The following is a 24,405-nucleotide window of genomic DNA, read 5'->3' as shown; positions in this document are numbered from 1 at the left end:
TGTACGCGCACGGTGCTAACCCAAGTTTATGAACGTGTCTACAATCACAATGTGGGGCAGTTTACATGAAACTGATTTGGCTGTTGAATTCCTCAAAATAAACTTTTTTTTTTTTTAAACGAAAGTGTCTTGTGGACAAAGGCGTCTGAATGAAGATCACAAAAGTATAGTATACATTAATCTTTTCACCCGCCCAGCCCAAAATGAAATGTTCATGTTTTTACTCGGTTGTTGTCGTCCACCTGATACCTTTATTTCATGGAAGCTCGATGATCATATAAAATATGAAGGCTTCTGCTAAAACAACATAACTTAAGTCCTGTAAGCAAATTGATATTTGGTTGCAATTCAGAGCTCAAAAGGTCCAGGGCATAGAAAGGATAACGTGACAGCTGCAGATACCGGGAGGACCTGGAAGCACAAACATTTGTCTTTCTGCCTTGCTGGAATCCACATTAGGAGGTCATCAGCCTTGCAGGAACCCCAAGATGTGCTCCCATAGCAGCTGTGCATCAAATTTTACTGCCCAAACACAGACAAGACGGGGTGTCCAGAGAGGCACGGGTGCCGCCATGCATGTATATAATGAGACACTGTACATTGCAATGGGTGTGCCGGGACCTAAGTCAATCAAATAAGATGATACAGTGGTAACACGGGAAATTGGTGTGATCTTGCAAATCAGAGTGGAATGTTTGATGTCCAGCCCAATCCAGCAAGGCTCTTCTGCTCAAGTGGACCAGAGGGAGACAGGCTTTTAGATCACAGCAGCCAACGGAGAGTGTGCAATATGCCCAAGGGTTGCATTAAAAAATGGTCAGACAGCTGGTGCCATGAGCTATGACAACAGATCATTCTTATGGAATTAAATTCCTTTTTTTACGGCGATACAGCTGTGGGCAAACTGTGGCGCTCTTCTGCTAAGAACATTAAAGCGCTGTTTTATGGCTCTACTCTAGCGGCGAGCAGGTCACTTTAATGAGGGACAGTGTCCAGCTCACGCTCCTCCTCGCTTAAATAGCCAATGCAGGACCCTCAACCACATTAAGGACATCTGGCCCCTTCATCTACAAACATGTCCTGTAATGGCCCATTACAGAGGACAGGGCCTGGGAATGTGCTTAAATTTATAGTACGAATGAATCCAAAGACCGGAATTCTGTCTATCATGGCCACATTAGATTATATGAGACAGGAGGCCCATCAGACCTAATAAGCCTTATCGTTTCCAGAGAATGACAGTTAAATCCTTTGCGACAATACCAATGCGGCACAGTGAATTAAACAAATGAATGTTGCCGTTGCTATTACAATTAAAGCATAGAATAACACAAAATTACGAACCTCATTAGCGGTATATACCAAGCGGGGCACAGGGAAAATCCATTCTAAATCACTTACGGATAAATGTACAGTATATTGTTTGAGCCTAATAAGTCTTACTCAGTCCTACTCATCCACAATCTTGCTCCAGAGCATTCTCGTGGGGAGGGTGAGGCAGTTGCCCCTGACAACCTCTTGGCTTTTCCCAACTTGAGCCCTCTTCATTTCAGTCTTCTTTGTTTCCCTCTTTCTCCCACTTTTCTTTCATTTGTGGGTATCTTGCTTTTATTACATCCCCTCCCCCATCGCGCCTCAAAACCCAAACGCGTTATCCATGTCAAATCCATTGGAGACAGCCGGAGGAAGTCAATATGGAGCCAATAGAGTCTCTGCCGGGGCTATCTATGTGGAACTCCCGAGGCAAGGCTGGCAAACGCAAACTATGACGAACGGCTCAAAAACATCTGTAACACAAACGCTGTTGTGTGTTGCTCTGAGCAACACTGCTAAAAAATGAATCACAATAAAATGCTTTGTTACAACCGAGATGGATGATGACTGTTCACGTTGCTATTTTGACAAAGATCAGAGGGATGCTGTTATTCATAACAATCAAAAGAAATAAACAAAACATATGGTGAAGAACGCTTTAGCGTTTACATTTTCTTAACCTTTTTCTTTTATTGATTAGATAGACAGAGACTTTAATCATCCTGTGATGGAAATTAGATAATTACAGTAGTGATAGTCCAAATTAAGTCAAGAAAAGTAGGATCTGCGAAGTAAAACCAATAAAAAGTAACATCTAAACTAAGGGAACTAACCAATAGGGCTGAGACCATACATTGACAATTAAACAATTATCCTTATTTTTGATCATTGATGAATCGTTTGGATATCGTTTCATTTAGAATTGTGCACATACTCAAAATTTCAGCTTTTCAACAGTAAATATCCGGTTTCTGTATATGTCCACGAAAGCCGACTGATAATCTTTGTGCTGAATCAAAATAAAACATTTGCTTTTACTTTGGAAAACAATGATCAACATTTTTGTCCTGTGTCCCAAACCAGTGACTGGATCATCATAAATTTTTGTATGTGCATTTTCTGCACTGTCAATTTTAATTAAATAATATCCTGGGTTTTGAATACAAGGGTGGACATTTTAACGCATTCTTTTAAATCCGATTAATCAATTAATCAACAAAATAACTGACAGATTAATCAATTGTGAAAATGATCATTAGTTGCAGTCCTATGAATAATAAAGGACAAATACAGTCCTGATTGCCACAGTAGCACCCACACAACTTGTGCAATAGGAAGTATGGGTGTTATGTTCCTAATTCAGGGGTAGGGAACTCTGGTTCCTCGAGAACCATTTCCTGGCTGTTTTAAATCCCTCCCTTCTCCAACACACCTGATTCAAATGATGAGCTCATCAGCAAGCTCTGTCGAGGCCTGATATGATTAGGAACAATTTAATCCGGTGTGTTGGAGTAGGGAGGGATCTAAAACAGGCAAGAACTATGGCTCTTGAGGAACCCAAGTTCCCTACCCCTGTCCTAATCATTAGTTTGGTCTAGCTTGCGCAGTAGCATAAGATTAAAATCATCAAACGGCACATGAAGGCAGGAAGGCAAGAAATCTTTTCTATACAAATATTTACTTCGTGTTACTTTATGATTCCATTAGGTTCGAGATACTTGGGACAGAGTGTTGTGACTTTTGTACAAATCGAGTTACATTGCCTCCACAGAAACAGAACTGTCGTAAAAAGCGAACTCCTGGAAAGCTACAATATATGTTAACATTATGTATTCATGTCCGAAGGAGGGACCACATTTCCAGAATGGGCCGTGTGCTGCTAAAGTGTAGTCTGTTTTCCTTATCATAAAAGCACAAAACTATGATCAAAGTTACAACCGTATTATATGGTCCTATTCACACTTGAACAAACAAGGCACACGATCAAAGCCCAAAGCTCATTCTAACTGGTGAATATAACTTACTAAATAAAAAGTACAGTCAAAATGACTGTGAGCAGCCCGACAATGTGGAACCCAAGGGAGAGACGGAGATGCCACAAAAACGCAGAGCATCATGCCCTGTTATACAATTGCAATTAACACCTGCCAACATCCTGTCATGAGCCGCAGGTGTGAGGAGAGCAATGTGTGACCTGATGAAAGACACACCGTTAGCGCAGTGCCAAGCAGCCATTTCCCCTTACTGATAGTCCATTCTTTATTTAGCATAGCCTAAGGAGGTTAACAATACCGCACACCGCTGCAGGAGCTAAAAATACAACATTACCAGGAGTGAAGCTCGCTAGCCACATATTCGCCACATCGGAATAATACAGTACACCGCCCGTGTTGTATACGGCGGTCCTGTTCTCCGGAATGTAAACACACGTGAGGGACATCACAGGTGAAAACATGAATCACCAACTGTACATGTCCCACTCCTACTGCCCACCCAGTGGCAGGAAGTCTGCGGGAGATAGTGAATACTAACAATGCAGCCGACTGTCTCCCGGGCCCTCCTCCGTACAGCAGGCGCAGCGTGGAATCCTAAATGAGGGACTTTGACAGAAAACACATAGGCTTATCGGGAAGGGGCGGGGGGGACGAAATGGAGTGACGGATGAGCAGAAGAGGAGGCAATGAATTTAGAAGTTGAGGGAGGGGGGCTAGTTATTTTCTGTCAGCAGCAAGCCCTTCACTAACAAAGGCTCTTTCATATTTGCCGTGAACAGAGACAGAGTCTCCCATGAATCCGGGAGGGAGGCTTCTCCTTCAACATTAATTTACTCCTCTTGTGCCTGTCCTCCCATTATTGTTTACAGCATCAACCGAGAGGAGCTCTTAACGGTTATGTTGGTGCCATGGCTTTATTCTCAAATGTGTCGCACAGATTACCCCGAGTGATTATTCTGTAGTATAGGTTGGTGGATTTTTTTTCCCCCTCCCCGATCTGCTCGCAAAACAGTCAAGACCGACGATCATAACAGTGACAAAGAATGTATGTGGTTCAGAAGTGGGCCAAGCTAGGGATTCGGGGATCGTGACATGAACCAAAACAGGAGCCAATTAGGCAGCAACCTGAAGCTTGCTCTGTTGCCAGACACAAATAGGGGAGCAACCGGTTGTATCAAGTGTTTTGTACACTGTGCCTCCCAAATCATTCACCGGAACAAAAAGGACAAAAGAAGAATTTGCAATGGCAATGTGGTTATCGGTTTGCCTCTATTCTACTACTATCTCTTTTCAGTCTTTTTACGACGGCAGACATCTGGTTTGGAAGAGGCAACTTACAATTGTCGGTGGAGTATGTGTGCTGCGCTGTGTTGGCCACCTCAAGCGCGCACCGCACACTGTAAGCGCAGTAATCCCACATGGCAATTTCTTTCCTTGTCATGTGTGAGGTCTCTCACATTTTAAACATGTGAAAGATGTTTGGAATTAGGTGTGGAACCTTTCTTTAGTCATAATACCTTTTTGTATTTATATTGCACTTAATTGAACGGTGTCTGTTTGTTTTTCTTCTTTCTTCTTTCAACCCACATTCTTGCTGCTGGAGGCTGTAAATTTCCCCAGTGTGGGACAAATAAAGGATATCTTATCTTATCTTAATACATATAGCTGGTGCTGGCCAAACCTTTGCTTTGCTCCAAGCCGCTGGCAGGAAGCTGCTCAGGTACCTCCCTGTCTCCTATGATTGAAAATTGTCTGCCAAGCTGTCCATTTTTTTAACAGATGAAACCCACTCTGATGGACAGAGAACACGCCAACCAAAAGCCCAACCCCGCCTTTCCAACTCATTCCACACAGCTGCCCGAGCTCACATGCTCAGACCCTTTGGTGGTCTGGGAAAAGGCATGATGAGGAGCTAAGGAATCGACCTCTAAACTGTGCGGCTCACAAAAAAGTGTTTAAACATGAAGTGGTAGATGAGAGGAAAAGCGCAAAAAGAGCTCTCACATTAGCATGTGTGCGGCGTCCGGACCTCCTTTATTTCAGACACAAATCAATGTTGGTGCAATTGCCGTCTCCAAGCGCACTGCAGACAGACCAATATATGAGTGGCCAGATCAGAGAGTAAGTGAGAGGCTATGGTGACCGCGGCCACGTTTTCAGAAGACCTCGTTCATGCGTCCAAACCCTGTAATTTGTTCAACAGCTCTGCAGCATGACAGCATGATCTGCTTGACAATTTAGCTCGATGAAGGGCAACACTATCCATGGCTCAAAAATGCGACTGAGTCATGTCTGCTGAAAGGTCTTTCATTGCAACGGACATGAAACACAACATGTAGCTACAAATACATGTCAGACGAATTTGACGACAGTTCGAATTTTAATGTTAGGGACCTTAGCAAAGTACTGTAACTAAATAATAGGGCTGGAACACAATATTGATGTTGTGGTGTATTGTATCGTTATCTCACAGTCCATGATCAGTACACACACATCCAATATTAGTACTGTTGTTGCCCAACAATGCGCACTCACAGGAGTTGGACATTCAATGTAAAGGTTAATCTAAAAGATAGAAAGATACACTTTTTCATCAGATAGTCATACTTCGTTCGAAGCATTTATATGTTTAACCCGTGTTTCTCAAAGTTTTTAGTCGTTCCCTTGAATATAAACTCTGATTCATCATAATTGATTCTATTTATCATCATAGGTTTTATAGTTTCATCATGAAATATTGCGATAATATCAAGAATGCCGTCATACCAGCATGGCCCCAACAATACAAACAGCGCCAGTGCCACGATTCATGACGTTAGACATTCAAATAAAGCAACAGCTCTAGTTTGCATACGTGTCCTGTTCAGTGCTGCACACCTTCAGTGGATTTTGTTGTACTTGGACATGCATGATCAAATATCCATTGCCGCTAAATCAAACTGTAAATCTTTCAACAGCGACATAATGGAGTAATATGTGCTGGTGTTGCCTGTTACGGTCTCTCAACAGGGCGTAACCCTGACAAATGCAGAACAAAGCCGTGTTTGTGCTTTTTGACCTCATCTCCATTGGTCCACACATTCTTGGTGGGGGCAATGGAAGGGGTTCGCGACAGTTGTTTTTTCCGCTATTTATTCCATAAGATGTCATTTAAAAAAAACAATGTGCTTGTTTATGTGGGTGTCCCCCTCTAAACAAACAATTAAAAAAAACAACTATACCCTAACAAGTTCATGTTAGAGGGCAAATTTGACTGCTTTGACCTCCCAAACTATCTGCTACTGACATACTTTTTTGTCAAATTGTTGTTTGGATGACAACCATATTTGGTATTACTGAGCGCATGACTTAAGTGTATATATTGTCTATAAGCAGCCACCTACTTCATGTCCACAGTCTCCACTTGAACACAGCATCAAATTTTCTGGTCCAAAATAGCCCCCCCACGCTCCTTAAGGCCCAGTTACCCCCGGACACATTCCTCCCTTTTTTTGTGCAATACAATTTGATGAGTACCAGACATGCTGATGAGTCCTGCAAACAAATGTGCGTGCGCACACAAGCTCCCATTCTCCTTGTGCATTAGCCCTTTGCTGCATATCAACAAACACTTCAACTGCTCCCTCTAAATTAACATGGCTGAAGCAGCATAAATGGTGTGTGTGTGTGTGTGTGTGTGTGTGTGTGTGTGTGTGTGTGTGTGTGTGTGTTGCGCACACGCGCGCATGTGTTTTCTTGCTCACTAATTGAGGTTAGTTGGCAGCATCCAAAGCACAGCATGAACAAAGCAAATGTACAATATTAAAAATGTGCTTTTAAGTTTGACCTCACTGGGGACGTCCTCGAATGGCAAAACACATTTATAGAGCAACTTCTGTGTTTTTTCCCCCCATTTTATTTTTTATCTGAGGCTTATTTCCACTGGGGTAGTGGTGCTATTCACAAACAATGCATCAAGCAAAGATATGCTTCTCCAGAGTCAATAAAAGTGGTCAGCCAAGCCCCATAAGGGACTGCTCATGTTTATAAACGCAAGTAGTGGGACTGGAGAAAAAAAACAGACGTGCCATGTTGATCCAATATAAATGCATGCCTTCCTAACCCCCCCGCCAGCTTTTTACAGGCGGGGGAAGCGCAAAGGGAGGACAAGGCTGGAATAACATGAGCTCAATCTTGTCGACCCAAAGCTCGCTCTTCTGCTGCCTACATGACATTCTTTTCATGTTTCCTTTTTCTCTAAATGTGTATCTGTCTGATCAGACCCCCCCCCCTCCCTGTTGCATTACTTCTACAAATAGACCACATGCAAAATAAGCCTGAAGTAAAACCGCATAAACATCGCATTGAAATGTTGGGAATTTCAAGCAATTGAATGTAAATCAAGAAAAACACTGGAATACATACTTTTGGGAAGTGAAATCTTCCATGCAATTCATATCGTGCCTCGTGCAGATCGATCACAATCGCCCTTTTTTAAGACAGCAGAAAAAGACAGCATTTTTCTGCTTGTTTCTGTGTGATTGCTCCATTTAAATGGGAGTGCTGAGTCAAGCCCCTAATTTTCCATGTTTTGAGATCGTTGTATCAGTCGTAACAGAAGCTGGGAAGACACCGGGGTGTAAGGACTGCTGTCAAGTTTAACACCAAAGACTGACTTCTGCTGTGTTGAAAGCAACTCCCCCGACACAACAAGTATTTCTATTTGTCACACCAATGCTGTGTGAAAGTACGCACAGTTGCAGCAACATAACTTGGATGAGTCCGGTAAGAAAAGTCAAAGGCAGATAAGTGTGATCCCTCTTCTGCAATTGATGTGGCAATATTTGAGTCACAGTGTGAAAGAGGCTTCAGGATGCAGTGGCCAATTTACAACATGACTATTTTTCACCAAAACGGTTCAAATGCGAGTCGAAATAGCACGTCATATTCATAGAAATGTGTTTGCAGTTATTGGCTGGCAACCAGTTCATTCTGTCCCTCGCCAACTGCCCAAAGACAGCTGGGATAGGCTCCAGCACCCCCCGCGACCCTTGTGAGGATAAAGAGGATCGGAAAATGGATGGATGGATGGATGGTGTTTGCAGCTGTTTTTGCAGCTCCCTGTGCACAGAAATTATTTTGACAATCTTGTCCAAACGCCAAGAAACTAATATTCCCCTTTCCACTACCTCGTTCTTGTGTGACCATACCCTTTTGAACTCCTGCCGCATGTAATGCAGAATGAATTGAACTGTGATCAAAATGAAAGTAAAAGACAAAACAGTGAGCAAAAACTGCCGACCAAGCCTGGGCTATATAATAAGCCCAATTCATTTTCTGTGTGCGTCTAGCTCCCTCCATCACGAGGGACAGGCGTGAAAGGTCAATAACCTTGGCTCGCAGCCTTCATATGGTTAGCAACGCCATAAATGAATGGCTGAGGCCGTTATTCCAAAACTCTTTAGCTTATCTTCTACAAAGGTCACAATGCTTAGAACGCTTAGCATGAGGGTGGCAGGCTGACATTGGGGCCTATAGAAGATGGAGTGTAGGCCAGCATGCACAGAGGTGACGGCATATCTTGCTGAGAAAGTGTCACAGTGGGCTGAGATTTCACAGTGCACCAATTGTAAACAGTTGTATATTCGAAGAGGAAATAGAACCGTACCCACTTTGGGGGTGTAACATAAAACACACCTATGAAATGGTATAAATGCAAGATTACTTTTTCGTCTCTGTGAAGCAGTGATTTTCTAGCAGCGTTTTATGGTCTTGACTGCTCCGCCATTGTATCTGCTTCTTGTGTTCCTTTTCAGTGCAACATCTGTATTTTCACCACTGTATGAATGTGACCGCTGTCATCAACCTTATTTTATGAATGACGGGTTGCACAAAGGTAAACACGACTCAACTGACACCGGCTGGGTTTTGTTGACATTCTGTGTCTCTCGCAATATTTGAAAATAGATTTTCAACGACGGGCTTATTGTTTTTGCTTTGACATTATCTCCTTAACTTGAGCAGAACATTTTTGACATCCGAATAATACAATTAATCTTGTTTTCAGTTCTTTACATTAAAAAAAAAAAACAATTCATCTTGTATTCAGTACTTTACATTAAAATACTTGGATTTTAACTTGATGACTCAACTGTGAGGGCCGATGTGCTAACCACTCGTCGACGGTGATATAAAAATGTGATTTTAAAAAAGTAATTAACTGTTTCATCATGATCAATGACATGGCCAATCCTATATCAAATATGTTTGACAAATGATTGATCCCCCCCACCCCCTTAATCTATGATACAAGAACTAAAATGAGAATTTTCCTGGCACCTCATGCATATTTTCCGATCCCTCAAGGTTATTTCATGTGAAAATGTACATATAGAAATGTGTTAAAATGTCCAAACCTGCTTCCTGTGATTATAGTATACCCTTCAGTCAGACTATACCCCCGCCAGCTTCATTCCTGCTGAGTCGGCAGTGGTACAGGAAATAAAGTGGCGACATGCCGCACACTCTTTAAAGCCTCAATAAATATCGACAGAGGCAGTGATAGTATAAACTCAGACATCGTGGGCCACCAAGCGATATGTTGCTTACTGCCGTGGTGTGCACTCAAGTTGAGACTAGAAATTGTTCCTGGTCAATCATAATATCTGTATGATGTGATGGCGGGCAGGCGCCAATGTCAGCGAGGTCTAGCTGGTCACAGTAGATCACTTGAGACAGGCAATCTCGAGGACTGCGTATGCTCATTGAATGAGCGAGACTAGTTTTTGGGAGGCACTTCCAAATCACATTTCTACTTGAGATCAAACAAAAACAGGTTGTTTCATTTAAATTGTTAAAGCCTATCTGTAAGGAACCTTATGGAGAATAGATCGCAATGCTACTTAAATGCCACATACTACGTGTGGTTGAGGAAATAAGGCATCAAAGGTCAGAATAAAGGAGTTCCATTACTCAATTAAATCACATCCATCATGGGACGGACAGGAGCAATGGGAGCTCCTCCATTTGAAAATCCGTTGTCGGGGGAAGGAAGGGCAAGGAAAGAGGATGAAAGGATGATGCATGCACAATGTCACGAGATACAAGCTAGTGAGTCATCAAGAGGCTAGTGTCTAACGAAGCACTAGTGCATTGAAATTGAAGCTTCTGCCGGGAACACAATAGTTGGTGTGGTGTGGGTGGGGGTTGCAGGGGGGCGCCGCCTCTTTGTGACCATGGTTACATTATCTGGGTCAAATCAATGTGCCCCGGCTTCAAATTTGTTTTTCTTTTTTTTGTTTTTTTGGTCTGAGGCGTGATGGCGAGCCAATTTGTGTTCTCTCATAATGTGCCACCATGAGGTTTTTGAAGTGGGACTTTGGAGTCTGGCGTCAATGGGTAAAGCTAAACACGGGTGTGTTCTACTTTCTACATGCAGCCAACTGTATTATTTAAGCGTTACTTCTGTTGTAACCCATGTGAGTACTTTAAAATTCACTCTATTGAGCACACTGGAATATATGCTACACCCAGTATGTATACTTCAACCACTACATAAAAAAAAATAAAATAAAATACATATGTATAGAAACTGCCAACCTTACTGTCGGAATTAAAACTGCTTGTGAGCTAATCTGCCTTTTTCATCAATCACCTTCAACTTGAAGACTGCGTAAACAGCATTATGTTGCATTTTTGGCATGAGCAACTCTGAATACTGATGCAAACGCTTCAATTTGTTCCAAAAACTGGCGGAGTTAACCAGTTCCACATCCAGCTCAACAAAACAATTCATGAACAGTAAACACACTTCAAGTGTGTTCCAGCGAGGCCAAGAATTGAGGAGAACCTAACGTTTCTGAGATCGTCAAAGTCTGCAAATAAGCGACATCATTCTTTTAGCCGCAGGGCTTTCATTTGGGGGATATAAAAAAAGTTGTCGATTATAATCTGAGCCACGCCGGAGTTGACTTGCAGTAGGACCACTGTCCAATGTTCACTTACACGTGATCAGCTGACCCACACTATCAGAGCAGTTAGCCCAGAATTTGTTTAAACTTAACTAAAGTTGACCAGTGGAAAGGCAACCTTAAGTGTATAGTGATCAGCAGCCAGCAAATGCAATTATGTGTTAAAAAGAAAAAAAAGACAACACGTGAGCCTGACTATATTACCCTCCTGCACCAAAGATTTAATGAGACAGAGAACATAATGGGTATGGGGAGTGGCTCCTTCACATGTCTGCTGATGGAAAATGTAAGGACCTTCAAGGCCCTGTACGCTCTGATTCTGTTTAACTTAATGAGGGGAAAAAAGGCACGACGGGGAGATAGAGTGGTCTAAATCGAATGGCAGTATTGCCAAAGAAGCAGCTGGGTTGACTTGCAGAAGAGAGGCTGTCTTGTAGACAGGATCTGGGAAAGAGATATGGAGTTATTTGCTTTAGCCCCCCGCCCCCAAAAAAAGAAGCTCTCCTGCTGAAGAAAAATGGCTCTGAAATCTACAAATCAGTTAGAAGAAGGGCAAAGTATAATCTCAACACAGATGCATTCTCTTCTGATTGCAAGACGGCATTTTCTTGTCTAAAATCGGATTTCACAAGTGAAGAATACCAAGCCTGGTTATATGGAGGCATATGTGTAAGAAAGTGAGGTCACCAGTTATTTATACATGACCTCGTTGCATTTAATGTGCTTTCACTGTGTTTTTCCCTTTAAATCAAAAACCCAAGTGTGAAAAAAAAATGCTCCTTCAATCTTGTCATGCATGAGTCAACCTGTGGCATGGACAAATGAACAAGTAATTTCAGATTGGCTGGACCCAGGTGTGATCCCAAACCAAATAAGCCATAAATCAGCCACAACAGCCCCCGACGCCTCTCACTCACCTTCACGAGACGGCGTAAAGGAGCAATTCAATGGGAGGCTTTCAAGTCTGCCTGTGGAACCACTGGATTTGAAATTTGAATTTGACAAACACGGCCACATAGCTACATTACAATCCAAAAATCGTTTAATCCGGCTTTCACAGTGTTTCAACATGAACATAAAGGCAATATCGGCGGTGGGACGGCACTTGTGTGGAAATGAACGTCGGAAAGCCAGAATGAAGATGTGAAGTTTAATATTGGACACTCAGATCTCCTGCCGCGTTAGGTCAAACCGAATTGTCGCTGGCCGACAAACATTATCGATATATGAAAAGGAAAGGCCAGTTCTGCTGTTCAGAATCTTAATGCACCTATTTTGCAGGTTTTTCATGTGCGCAAGAGGAGAAAGTTCAACCAAGTAGCGTGTACAGCTTTGTATATTTCTATATTAAGTCAAAGAGTAAAGATTTCCTTTGATTGAGGTTGTATGGGTCAAATAGCCTCTACTACTAACCTTTGGCTCGAGATGCGTCGCCACCGTTAGTGCCTTTGAATTGAACAAGCTAATTATATGCAATGGACAACCCCCCTGAAACAGATGACTGCCCAATGTCAGACACTGCGAGGTGCCACTAATGGAGGGCACGGCCTCTAGCTGATAACTGCGATATGAACAGAGGTGATAAGAAGTTATTGGCGCCATGTTAGCTCTCTTCAAAGTACTCGTAATGGTCTTAAGGCTTGGTGTGCCTGCACGGAGCAAAGGATTATTTTCAGACAGCCCCAAGTTAGCTAAGGACTTCCAGCCTAAAAAGGTCAGACATAAATAAATTACGCCTTATCCCGCCTTGCCACCCAGCAGGCTCAGAAACGCACCCACCAATTAGCCACAGATGGTTGCGCCAGCTTTAATACGCTAACGTTCTTATTATTATTTCACTGCATTGGAGCTTGTTAAAAAAAAACAAATGTGCTGGCCCCTGCACTCGACTCAAGCCTCCAACTCTGCTTCCTTGTTAAATTGTAGGCAAAGTGCATCAAAGGTGATTTTTCCACAGATATATTCTGCCAGGATTCAATCAACTGTCACAATTTGTGATGGTTATCTAGGCCATGGTGCTCCCAGAGAGAAGAAGAGAAAAGATTCCGTGACGGAAGATGAAAATAAATGTATGCAGGGTGAAAACAATAAAAGGAATAAAACCTATTCAACCCAACCCGCCAGTGATGCTTTGGCTGGGAATTGGAACACTGCCTTCATTACATACATATTGATCACTGTAAACAAAGAACTGCAAGCATTGATTTACTTCTGGAAAGAAAAATAGGAGAATGTAAGCGATGGAGTGGTGGTATGAGCAAAGTGCATGTAGTTAAATAAAAGGCAATGCGAGATGTCATTTGAGGGGGAGGGGGAATGGCCATGGAGTTGGTGGTGTTCTTCGTGTTCTACAATGACAGAGAATATATAAAACACAGCAGGGCCCACACTATTTTTTTTTTTTTTTAAAAAGGGTCAGACGGCTCCCAGTGATTCTTAATGTTGCACTTTGTTCCTGATCCGTGAATGCGAATTTGAATGTGAAAAATGGGGTTTGATGACTGAACTATGTGGTGTCTGCAAATGTATCCATAAAGCACTCCCAACCACACACTAGTGCTGAACGCTAATACAAGGAGGTGCTTGTCAAAAAATTAGAATCTCATTATCAAAGTTCTATTTATTTCAGGAATACTCTTTAAAAAGTGAAACTTGTATAATGCATGCATTCATTCCACACAGACTGATACATTTCAAGTGTTTGATTCATTTTCATTTTGATGATGATATCTGAAAACTAATGAAAAACCCAAATGCACATTCTCAGAAAATTACAATAATACTTAAGACGATACAAAGAAAGGAGTTTTAGAAATGTTAGCCAACCGAAAAGTATAAACTTGAATAATATGTACATGTACAGTACTACTTAGTTGGGGCTCCTTTTGCCTGAATTACTGCAGCAATGCAATGTGACGTGGAGTCGATCAGTGTGTGGCACAGCTCAGGTGTTACAAGAGATGTTGCTCTGATAGGGGCCTTCAGCTCTTCTGCATTGCTTCGTCACACATTTCACATCTTCCTCTTCACTTTACCCCCTAAATTTTCTCTAAGGTTCAGGTCAGGCGAGTTTGTAGGCCAGTCAAGAACAAGAATACCATGGTCCTTACATCATGTACTGATAGCTTTGGCACTGTGTGCAGGCGCCAAGTCCTGTTGGAAAATGAAATCTGCATCTCCATAAAAGTGGTCAGCAGCAGGAAGCATGAGGTGCTCTAAAATTCCCCTGGTTGACGGCTGCGTTGACCTTGGACTTCAGGAAACACAAAGGACCAACACCAGCAGATGACATGGCACCCTAAAACGTGACTGACGGTGGCAATTTGACTCTGGACCTGGAGCAATGTAGATTTTGTGGCTCCCCTCGCTTCCTCCAGACTCTGGTTTCCAAAGGAAATGGAAAATGTGCTTTCATGAGAGACCATGACTTTGGCCCACTAGGCTGCAGTCCAGTCCTTTTTGTCTTTAGTCCAGGCTTCTGACGCTGTTCATAAGTGGTTTGACACGAGGAATGCGACAGCTGGAACCCATCTCCCGCATATGATTTTCATACTATTCAAATTTTTTGAGAATGTGAATTGTGAATTTGTTTTGTTTTTTAATTAGTCTTCAGATGTAATCTAAATGAAAATGAATCAACACAGGAAATGTATCAGTCATGTGTGGAATGAATGTATGCATTTCACTTTTTGAACGCATGACTGAATGAAATCAACTTGTTCATGATACAGTGATACCTTGCTACTTTTCGCGGTTTCAGTGCATCGCAGATTTTTTAAAAGCATTCATCAATAAAGAAATTAATAGCGAAAATGCCGCAAAATGTCCGCAAAAGGTCCGTGAGAGGCAGTGAAAGTCAGCAAAACAACAGCGAGTCACATAGAGCAACATATACAGTACTACATGTATATGTTTACTGTATTTTGTTATTTATACACTAACCTAACCTAACTTATACATCCTATATATATATATATATATATATATATATGTGTGTGTGTATGTACAGGTATATGTGTATATATATATTAGTATATAGCATTCAGGAATGTTAATTACAACAAACATTTACTTCTACATGCATGTATACCATTAATGCGGCCTTATAAATATTATATATACTCATACACATGTACATCCATCGGTTCCGACTTCGCGGATTTGCCTCTTTCGCGGGTGGTCTCGATCCCCATTAACCGCGATAAGTGAGGGATCACTGCATTCTTATTTGTTGACAAGTACCTGTACTATTGTAGTGATAGCTAAAAATTAACATTGAAGACATGAATATCACAAAATCGATGATATCAATCATAGAATTTCCTCCGCTTGCAACGGCATGCCGCTCAGGTGGTTGCAAACCTCATTTTTAAGCTTGTCCTTAAATATACCACTTAGGCCAGCCGATCACAAGGCTCATCTCCTGCTTATCGTGGATCGACAGCTAAAGTCAAATTAAGGAAATATATCTAAGGTTGGTAGTGCTACTACATACGCATTCAAAACTGTGGGCATAAGATGTGGTCGATGCAGAATCTACGCATCCATCAGATTTTATGGTTTAAAAAGAAATAAATGAATAGATCAACCTTCATTTGGTGGCATTTTGGATTCTAAACCAAAGTGAGATGTTGTGCGGGTCCTTGACAAAATTTCGGGTCCCCGGCTCTCCAACATGACATGACAAAACTTGTGCAGTGCATGCAGGCCACCGTCTCTCGTTCAGAACAAATTTTCAATCAGTTTGTGTGAGGTCCAGTCTGGAGCCAGACATGAACGTGCTAGTGTTGCCTAGCAAATAGGAAGATTGAGATGTATGTAAAGATTCCAATGTCCGAATGCTATACTCCAAGGGTAATGTTAATTAAGGTTTTCACGATAAATTGTACATGACAATCTTGTAAAAACAGCAAAGGTTAGACCTCGTGAAACATCCCTAATACCCTTACGGATAGACTTTTATTTTATTTTTTTTTAGAAACGTGCAAGAAACAGAGAGCTGGCTGAATCACTGTGCTTTGAAGTTTAGTCTCGCTGGTCTGTACTTTCAGACATCTGTTTATCTTATTTCTCTTTCATTGGGATAGTGTGCGTAGCACTGTGAACCTACTTACTGGTTAGCACATCTGCCACACAGCGGAGAGGTTCTGGGTTTGAATCTCGCTGCAGGGTCTCTTGTGTGAAGTTTACATTGTCCATACAACTACACTTTCCACTTCCTTTTGGATTGATTTTTTTTTCCACTGAGCCCATAATTAATTGTTATCATATCATTATCGAGGTATTCAATTTTAGCCGTAGTGCAGAGCCCGCATGGAGCTGTCAAATATCTGTTGCGTTGGTCTGACGTGTAGCATCAAGCCATGCCCGTGTGTCTAACCTTCATCCGATCATCCGGACCCGACCGGAATTGCTCTGCGCAGGAAAAGGGCTTGACTAGCTCGATGACTACTTGGCCCGGTTTACAGGACTGGGTCGTTCTGGGTCATGTCTCACCAAACATGGGGGGCCCCCTTTAAACACATCTAAGTGGCCACAGCTGTACACACGGCCGTCAGAATGATCGGGGCGCAGAGTGCAGAAATAACTCTTAAAACGGACCCAGTCGCGGCAAAGTGAAGGATTTGGCGAGGTGACATTTTAGTTTATTTAACGGTTCGTCTTGTGTAAACAATGCAAAGACAAGCAATTTTACTTAATGATAGATTAACAAAAAATTCTTGAGATCGACTTGACACAAGCACATGTTGCTCCACGTCTCGATTTCTGACACTAATGGGACCAATTTCTTCATTAAGCTGGCCGAGTGTAAAAACCCCATCCTACGGCTCATGACACCCCTAACATAAAGTCCTTGCAGTGATGCATAATCAAGCGAGAAACACTGCTTTTTCCCGCATAAATGCTAGCGGAAGGAAAGAAAGCAGAATGTATGAAGGGATCTACAGGACGTGTTTCAAGCACAATGAAGGCTTCCGGCCTTTTCATTAACACCGTTTTTAGGGCGGGAAACCTCTGCTGAATAATGCTCCGACTGACACACTTTCTCTGGTTTTGAGGCCCCATCTGGATAAAAACAGAACAATGCACACCCACTCTCACAAGACACCAGAATTCCACTGAGGGGCAAACCACCCGCTGCCACGACCTACCTGGAATTGAATGCCATTTTGTTATACACGTCGCTTAATCAGGCAACTACAAGATCAGCTATCTTTGTCTGTTGAAGGCTGTTAATAAATAACTTTGGTGTTTGGGGTCTACTCTTGACTTATCAGGCCAGAGCAAACATTCTATTCTTTACAAAGAAAGGTCAACTAGACAGAGAGCCTGTCAAGGTTTTGCATTGGCTAACAATGAGCGCTGCCTCCTTTTTACCGGACTGGATAGTAGTGCTCGAAAAAGAACAATTGTCCTTCCTGCTTTTCTTTGCACGGCTCTGCCACCTAATTTTGAAAAAAAATGCATTTTTATTGAAAATCAATATAGCCTCACTTGGCCAGCTGATGGTTAAAGTCTAGAGGACGCCCCCAAGGAATGTGATTAAATCTTACAATCAACTGTGCTGGCCTAGCCAGCCACCCTTTGCCAACATCAAATCCACAGGAAGTCTTCAATTTAGTGCATACAATGCACTGTTTACAAGTGAAGTAGCACCATTTCCACCTTTTTTACACCCCCCCCATCCCCCCCGGCTGTGTATTCCCTGAATCTGCCACAAAAGGACAGACTGCAATTAGACGGGACAAAAATGTTAACAGCTTACCTTTTGCTTTGTAGTTCCCGAGTGTTTTGAGTTACGCTATTGAAACCTAACACAGACTATCCATTTCAAATTAGTAAAAGAGCCAAAACAACTGGTGGGGACAAAAGAAAACTGAAAACCAATGTGTTGTAATGTGTGCTGAATGGAGAGGGAGCCCTGTTATGCCGAATACATTAGCCTTTCAATACTTTTTATTCATCAATGAAGCCCTTTCAGGTGAAAATTAACCACGCTAATGAAATGCGAGGGTACAGGACAAGCACTAGCATGCTTCACTGTGGCCTGAAACAATATCCTAAACAGCATGGCCAGGGCAAAATTGAAAAAGTTGGGCCAACTCTTCACACCGCGGGGTCTTTTTGTCTCTCCCAACCCACGGCAGGAGCCTTCCACTGGAGAATGCACTTTCATTAACATCATCCCACGCTACTGAGCTGCTAGGCTGCATTACAATGACACAGGAGTGCCCCACTCTGTCAAGGAAATCTCCAGTTCAACAAGCCAGTTTAGGGGGGGGGGGGGGGGGGGGGGGGTGCATTGGAGAGGTGTGGCGGTCTAAAATAAAAGGAGCCTGATTACCCCTGGTCACGGCTCATCCGCAAGCCGGCAGAGGCAAATCCATCACCTGCAGCGTCAAACGGAAACTTGTGCACGAAGTCAGGATCAGTGAAAGCTGCAGCCACCCGCCCAAGCACTTTTCCTCCCGTCTTGTCATTTCTGCCTCTCTTCCTCCACCCTCGGAGTCACACCGACATCGGTGTGCAACTTTTCGGCACGTAGTGTGAAATCCAACACAAGCGGGAATGTTTTCTGGCTCAAGTGACCTCAAGGCTGTAGCCTCGCTAATGGCACATTGGTGTTATATTCCACCTTTATTACTGCTTGTAAGACCGATGTGTGGCTTCACAGTGGCTGCATCCTTGTTACGCCAGTCATAGCAGTACTGGTCGTGCCTTTTTTGGAGTTCATTACGCTAGTGCAGACAAAGATTGAAGCATTTTCAAAGACGTTGATGTGAGAGTCGACAAAAGTGATCTAATTTAAACCACCAGTTTTATGCTATACTCCAAAGGAGAGTTGGGGCCACACGAAAAAGAATAAAATAGAAAACTGCTTTTCAGAGAGTAAACGTCACACTATTAGTTGGACAAAGTTGTATTTCTCTTTGGATAACAGCCAAAAACAAGCTGAGCGTATTGATGATGATGACAGGGAGTATTTCAGTGTTTGTGGAACCTAAAGTGTAATTTGACGAGATTAAATTAAAACAGGTACAACTTTAAGATCGTAAAATAGCCACAATCTTTTTTTTTTTTTTTTCAAACATTCCAGTAGATTTGTTGGTTTTCCCCCTGATAAAATTGCAACATTAACCATTTTAATATGTGAATGTACAATTGTGGCATTAACTCATTCACTCCCAAAGACGTTTTTAAATGTCTTTTCAGACTTGGTCCAGAATTGGCTGGTACTGAATGAGTTAATATGACTTTATTCTTGAAACATTACATATTTGGCCCCCCAAATATTATAACTATTCCTGTACAAGTGCGGCTTTATTTTGGTAAAATAATGGATTTTGTCTTGTAACTACAATGACACTACTTGTGTAAATTAACACTTTTTCATTGCAATATTAAAACTGCATGTAATCTGATTTTATTTGACTTCACTTTCCTCCATAAAATTACAATGTCTCTTCACTGTTTTACTTATTTGTAACATTATGCCTATTACCGCCTGTTAAATTACAATCCAACAACTGTGTTCTCATAAAAAATCCTGTAACGGTAGGACTCCTCAAGGATGCTACCTAAAAGTCTATGATGTTTATTCCTGTATCATTACAACCTACAGTATATCTCTGAGATTTTTTTTTTCTCATGACAATGCAACTTAATTCTCTTAACTTGATGACTCATTTCTTTGCACTGACATCGTAGTGCTACACACCTAACATTTAGCGACATTAATTGCTTGACTTTAAAGTTGCATAGGTATCGAAATGCGTGCAATGGATTTTCATTATCTGCCCTCCAGGGACCCCCCCAGTGAAAGATGCAAATCGCAGAGGGTGTTAGCCACAATGTATGCTTTCACTTTTGACTAACAAGCTGCACTTTGTACACAGGCCTCTGCTCACAGCGACAAAGAAGGGGAACATGTAAGCAAATGGGGCGATATAAATGTGAACCACATGTGAGCCGGTTTATGTGGAAAATGACATGGCTCGTAGCTACTCGGGAGGTAATTTTCAAAAATGTTGGGCTTGTTCTACATCGGAACTACTATGAAACAACAGGGGAGCATAGCGATACATAGACACGGGGGGCGTGGGGCGGGAGTCGACACCCACCAGTGAAAAGGGGCTGTCCCTTCTCGATGATATCTGGCAAGCCAACCTTGTATACATCTTCAGAGAAGCCAGGCCTGCAGGGTGAGATGACTCCGCACTCTGCTGCAATCTGTGGTGGAAAGGAAGATGGTGAGGGGGTGCGACGATGAGTCATAAATCAAACCACAAAAGTGTACCCCATGCCCTCCCGAAACCTCTTGCTCATGTTCTGAATCCCCAGCACCCCCTTCCGCCCATAATCACCACCTCTCTCTCAGTTGTACAAAAGCATCTGTTGTTTTTATAGCAGGCACTGCAATTAGGATAATGAGGCCAAAAGGGTTAAGCATTAGCCAAAAAGCATGGCTGGGCAAGAACAAGCTCCATTTGTCCCAGTGGAGGGGCCTAGGCACAGGCTGGAGTTACTGCCAAGCCTCTGTGTCGGCCTTTCTGATCAACACTAACTGTGTACTTTTCAAGAACAGGAACACGGTCGCGGTGCTACATGCCAACAATCCGCTATTGTTGCCATAAAACGGGGCGGAACACCCAAGAAGCAAAAAAAAAAAAAAAAAAAAAAACTAAACATGTAATGATGACCAACTGTGCATTTACTGGAATTCGGATTCACCCCCCACACTTAAGATGACTCATTGAGATAAAACTAAATATATCAAGAATTTTCGCTCACATTTTAAGGAGGACTGGCCTGACTAACTGGCAAGAAATGAATCACGATGGGATGTGAAGCAATTTTCAGGAGAAGTCTACTACTCCCTAAACAGCCTTGATTCTGTTTCTTGTCCGCCAGATTTGACCCCGTTTCTCATAGCATGAACTCTGGGGAAGAATGCAAAACGACAGAGGGGGTCCCCCGCTGGAAAAAAAAGCATTGTGGGTATTTGTGCCGCTGCTTAATCAGAGGAATTTAACATCCTTGGGAATAGGGGGAGGAGCGGAGCTGGGATACTATTGAACAAGGCTGGGCAACCTTTTTCTTCCCTGTTTGTTTATTACATTTTATGAGCCTATTTGTGGGTTAAATACATTGAAATTCTACTTCGGACCATTTGAAATGATTTTGGTTGGTGCTCATACAGCCCACAGGCCAAAGTTTGCTCTCCTCAGAGGCAATAATAATGATTAAAAACAAATAATATAGAAGAAGTATTCCAGCTTGAAACAGTGTAGTATTACTGCTTTGTGCTTAATAATGTCCCCCTGCTGTGTGTGCACTCATTTCGCCCTTAAGCCGCATAAGCCACCCTGTTGCGTGTAGTGGGGTAACATGGACAGTTGGATGATTTTGAGTGTGTGTAGTAGGCTACTAGTGTTTTTTAAAAATATACAGTATATATATATATATATTTTTTACTGTTGTAGCTTCTTTATTCAACAACCAAAAAGGCTGATGAGAACGGGTCTTCGTGATGAAATCAACTCCCCCGCTGTCCCTGTAGATATTCAACTTAAGCGCTCTCAAACTAGGTTAGCCGTGTGTAACGTCTCAACTTGAACAGGCGTATGAAACGCTAAACTTTCAATCTTTTAGAAGCAAATCATTTTACCGGAGAGCTTTCCGCTCTTCTCTGAAGTTGGAACAAACGGGAGGACGAACCATAAGCTAGCACCGACTGCACGCGCCACTGCACCGTCAGTCTCGTGTCTATTAAAATACAAATTTTATTTAATTTTAAAAAGCAAGAATGAGAAAGACTTGCTTTCACGTGCGATAAAGTGGCGACGCTACGTTTAAAACACACGATAGGACAAAAGTGTCCCACTCGGAAATTACCTGCAGCACTGCCAAGAGCGTCAGCAGAAGCAGCCCGCCGCTGCCCTCCCGTCGTCGGTACATTTTTGTTGTCTTAAATCCTCTTCGAAATCACGACCACAATCCCACACGTTGGTCGAAAATCAAAATGGGGGGGTGAAAACCCGATTTTTTAAGACCAACGGCTAAGCGGCGTCTTCGGCTGAAGCAGCCCCCTCCGTGGAGTGTTATCCTGGAGAAGCACTGGCTGGTACTGAAGCTGCTCGAATTCTCCTCCTCTTCTCTCTCCTTTGCTTCCTTCACTCCGACGCAACAAAAGACGAGCCACTGGTCCACTCCACTCTAAATGCGTCTCTCACTGTCTCTCCCTGCTGGTCACACGTCGCTAACCGCAGAGTGAGCTCCCTCAACACTAAACTGCTGGAGGAGGGGGTTAAAAAGCAAGGTGTATAAGTTTAAAAACTCAGTAATGAACAAAGAGGTTCACTGCATCAAAGAGGATTTACGAAGGCAAAATGAGTGATGACGTCGAAAGACAATGAAACGTCCAATCAGATTACTCCGTTGCAACGACAGTCCTATTCTGCTTCTAACCAATAGGGGACGGGCTACCCAGTGTCGTTTGCGAACTCACAAAAATATGTAGAAACATTTTTGTCTGAGTTTAAACACACAAAAATGATTACCACTGAGGACTCCCATGATTTTTTTTACCCTCCCTGGGATAAAAGGCGTCTTGACTGGTACATAGCAGGGCTGAGAAGATAATTGCTCTATATATGCTATTTTAGACACCTGCCTTGGGACTATAGCTGAAAACTAGCATTTATGCTAAGTCTGTTTACTCTTGTGTTAATTAATATGCACTGTTCCAATGAAATGAAAAAGTTAAGATATACATATAGATAGACAAATAGATGATCATATTACATAAAATGCTGAGGTGCTTAACTGGGGCTACACGGATTTATGATGGAGCGATAGCCCCCTTTGCCCCTAGTGTTGTGTCATCCCTGATAAAATAGTTACGTTGTTAAAAAATGGTCATTTTGAAAAAGAAGTGTGAAAATAAAAATTAGAACCAACAAACATTAAAATTGACATAATCACTGGATGCCATGAACGAACATAACAAATGATTATGATTTTATGTTTTTCAGTTTGTTTCAAAAAGAAAAACAAAATCTAAACAAACAATTTGGTTTCTGACACTCGCTGGGGTCGTGAGTTGGAGCCCATTCCCGCTCAATTTGCACAAGAAGTGGTGTTCCAATGACTTTTTAAAAAAATGTTTTATCTTTTTGATGGATGAATAGATGTATGCATGTTGTGTGCAAAGGCATGGATGCCAACAGGTCAGCTCTGCAAACTGACATCATAGCAGTCGTCACAGCGTTACCAGCCAACGACTCCAACAAAAAAGAGGAATGTGAGACGCCATACAATGGACAACAATGGAGGTGTTCTTTCATCTTGATGTGTGTGGCTGTTTTTTTTATGTAGTAATTTTTAGTCAGAGTTTTGTTTGAAAAAACTTGCATTCTGTTTACTGTTATCAGAAGTGACTAAAGACACATATTAGTCAGCCTTGATAGCAAAAAAAAAAAAAAATGCAATCCTGTTATTACACAGATCACTGAGTGAATACATCGTAGACGCTCTGACTAGTTAACTGCTTTATGCTTCATTCAAAGCATAGAGCATTATATCTGACCAATCACAAAGTTTTACTCCATTCGTGAAGGTGACAGGACACTTTGATTCTCTCCTCTTCCATTGAGAACTACTTCAAAAAACAAAGCGTATGAGGGAAAGTGGTTAAGATTGCACGACTGTCCATGTTTTTATGTTATGTGTTGTTTTTATCATTTTATTTTATGTTAACTGTTTTGTAAGCACTTTGTTACACCTGCAGCTGCTGTTAAAGCGCTATATAAATCAGGATGTATTACATAAAAAATTGAGATGTTTCCTTTTGCCTTTGAACTTGGAATGGTTTTTGCTGAGGGGTGTATTTAGAGTATGGGTCACCAATGTGGTTTCTGCTGCCACCAAGTAGCCGCCAAAGACCGCATGACTAACCCGCAACCCTTTCTAAAAAGTCGCTTACCAGTGATGGGACATTGTGATTTCCTAGGAATGTTGTGGAAGTGATAGAAAAAGTGTCACATTGATATTTGTCTATTTCCTTCCTAACTATCGTGCAAAATCATTAACCGGATCAGTGTCTTTGCATAAATCTGTATAATTAATATGTACGTATACATATAATA

At 42.1% G+C, this 24,405-nt stretch overlaps 1 protein-coding gene across 1 annotated transcript in view; it reads right to left on the bottom strand.

Moving 5' to 3' along the window:
• Window positions 1-22,533, bottom strand: part of cdh2 (cadherin 2, type 1, N-cadherin (neuronal)) — a 58,427-nt gene extending 35,894 nt beyond the window's left edge. Inside the window, exons 1-2 of the mRNA XM_086129095.1 lie at window positions 22,154-22,533; window positions 20,380-20,488 (exon numbers count right to left, since the gene is read on the bottom strand). Coding sequence (XP_085985221.1) covers window positions 20,380-20,488; window positions 22,154-22,216 — 172 coding nt within the window. The 5' untranslated portion in view covers window positions 22,217-22,533. The remainder of the gene's footprint in view (window positions 1-20,379; window positions 20,489-22,153) is intronic.
• Between the last annotated feature and the right edge of the window lie 1,872 nt (window positions 22,534-24,405).

This window comes from Hippocampus guttulatus, chromosome 14 (genome assembly GCF_054856545.1).
Source record: "Hippocampus guttulatus isolate MCC_2025c chromosome 14, RoL_Hgut_1.0, whole genome shotgun sequence".
Classification (NCBI taxonomy): Eukaryota; Metazoa; Chordata; class Actinopteri; order Syngnathiformes; family Syngnathidae; genus Hippocampus; species Hippocampus guttulatus.
This window is presented reverse-complemented; position numbering and strand designations above follow the sequence as displayed.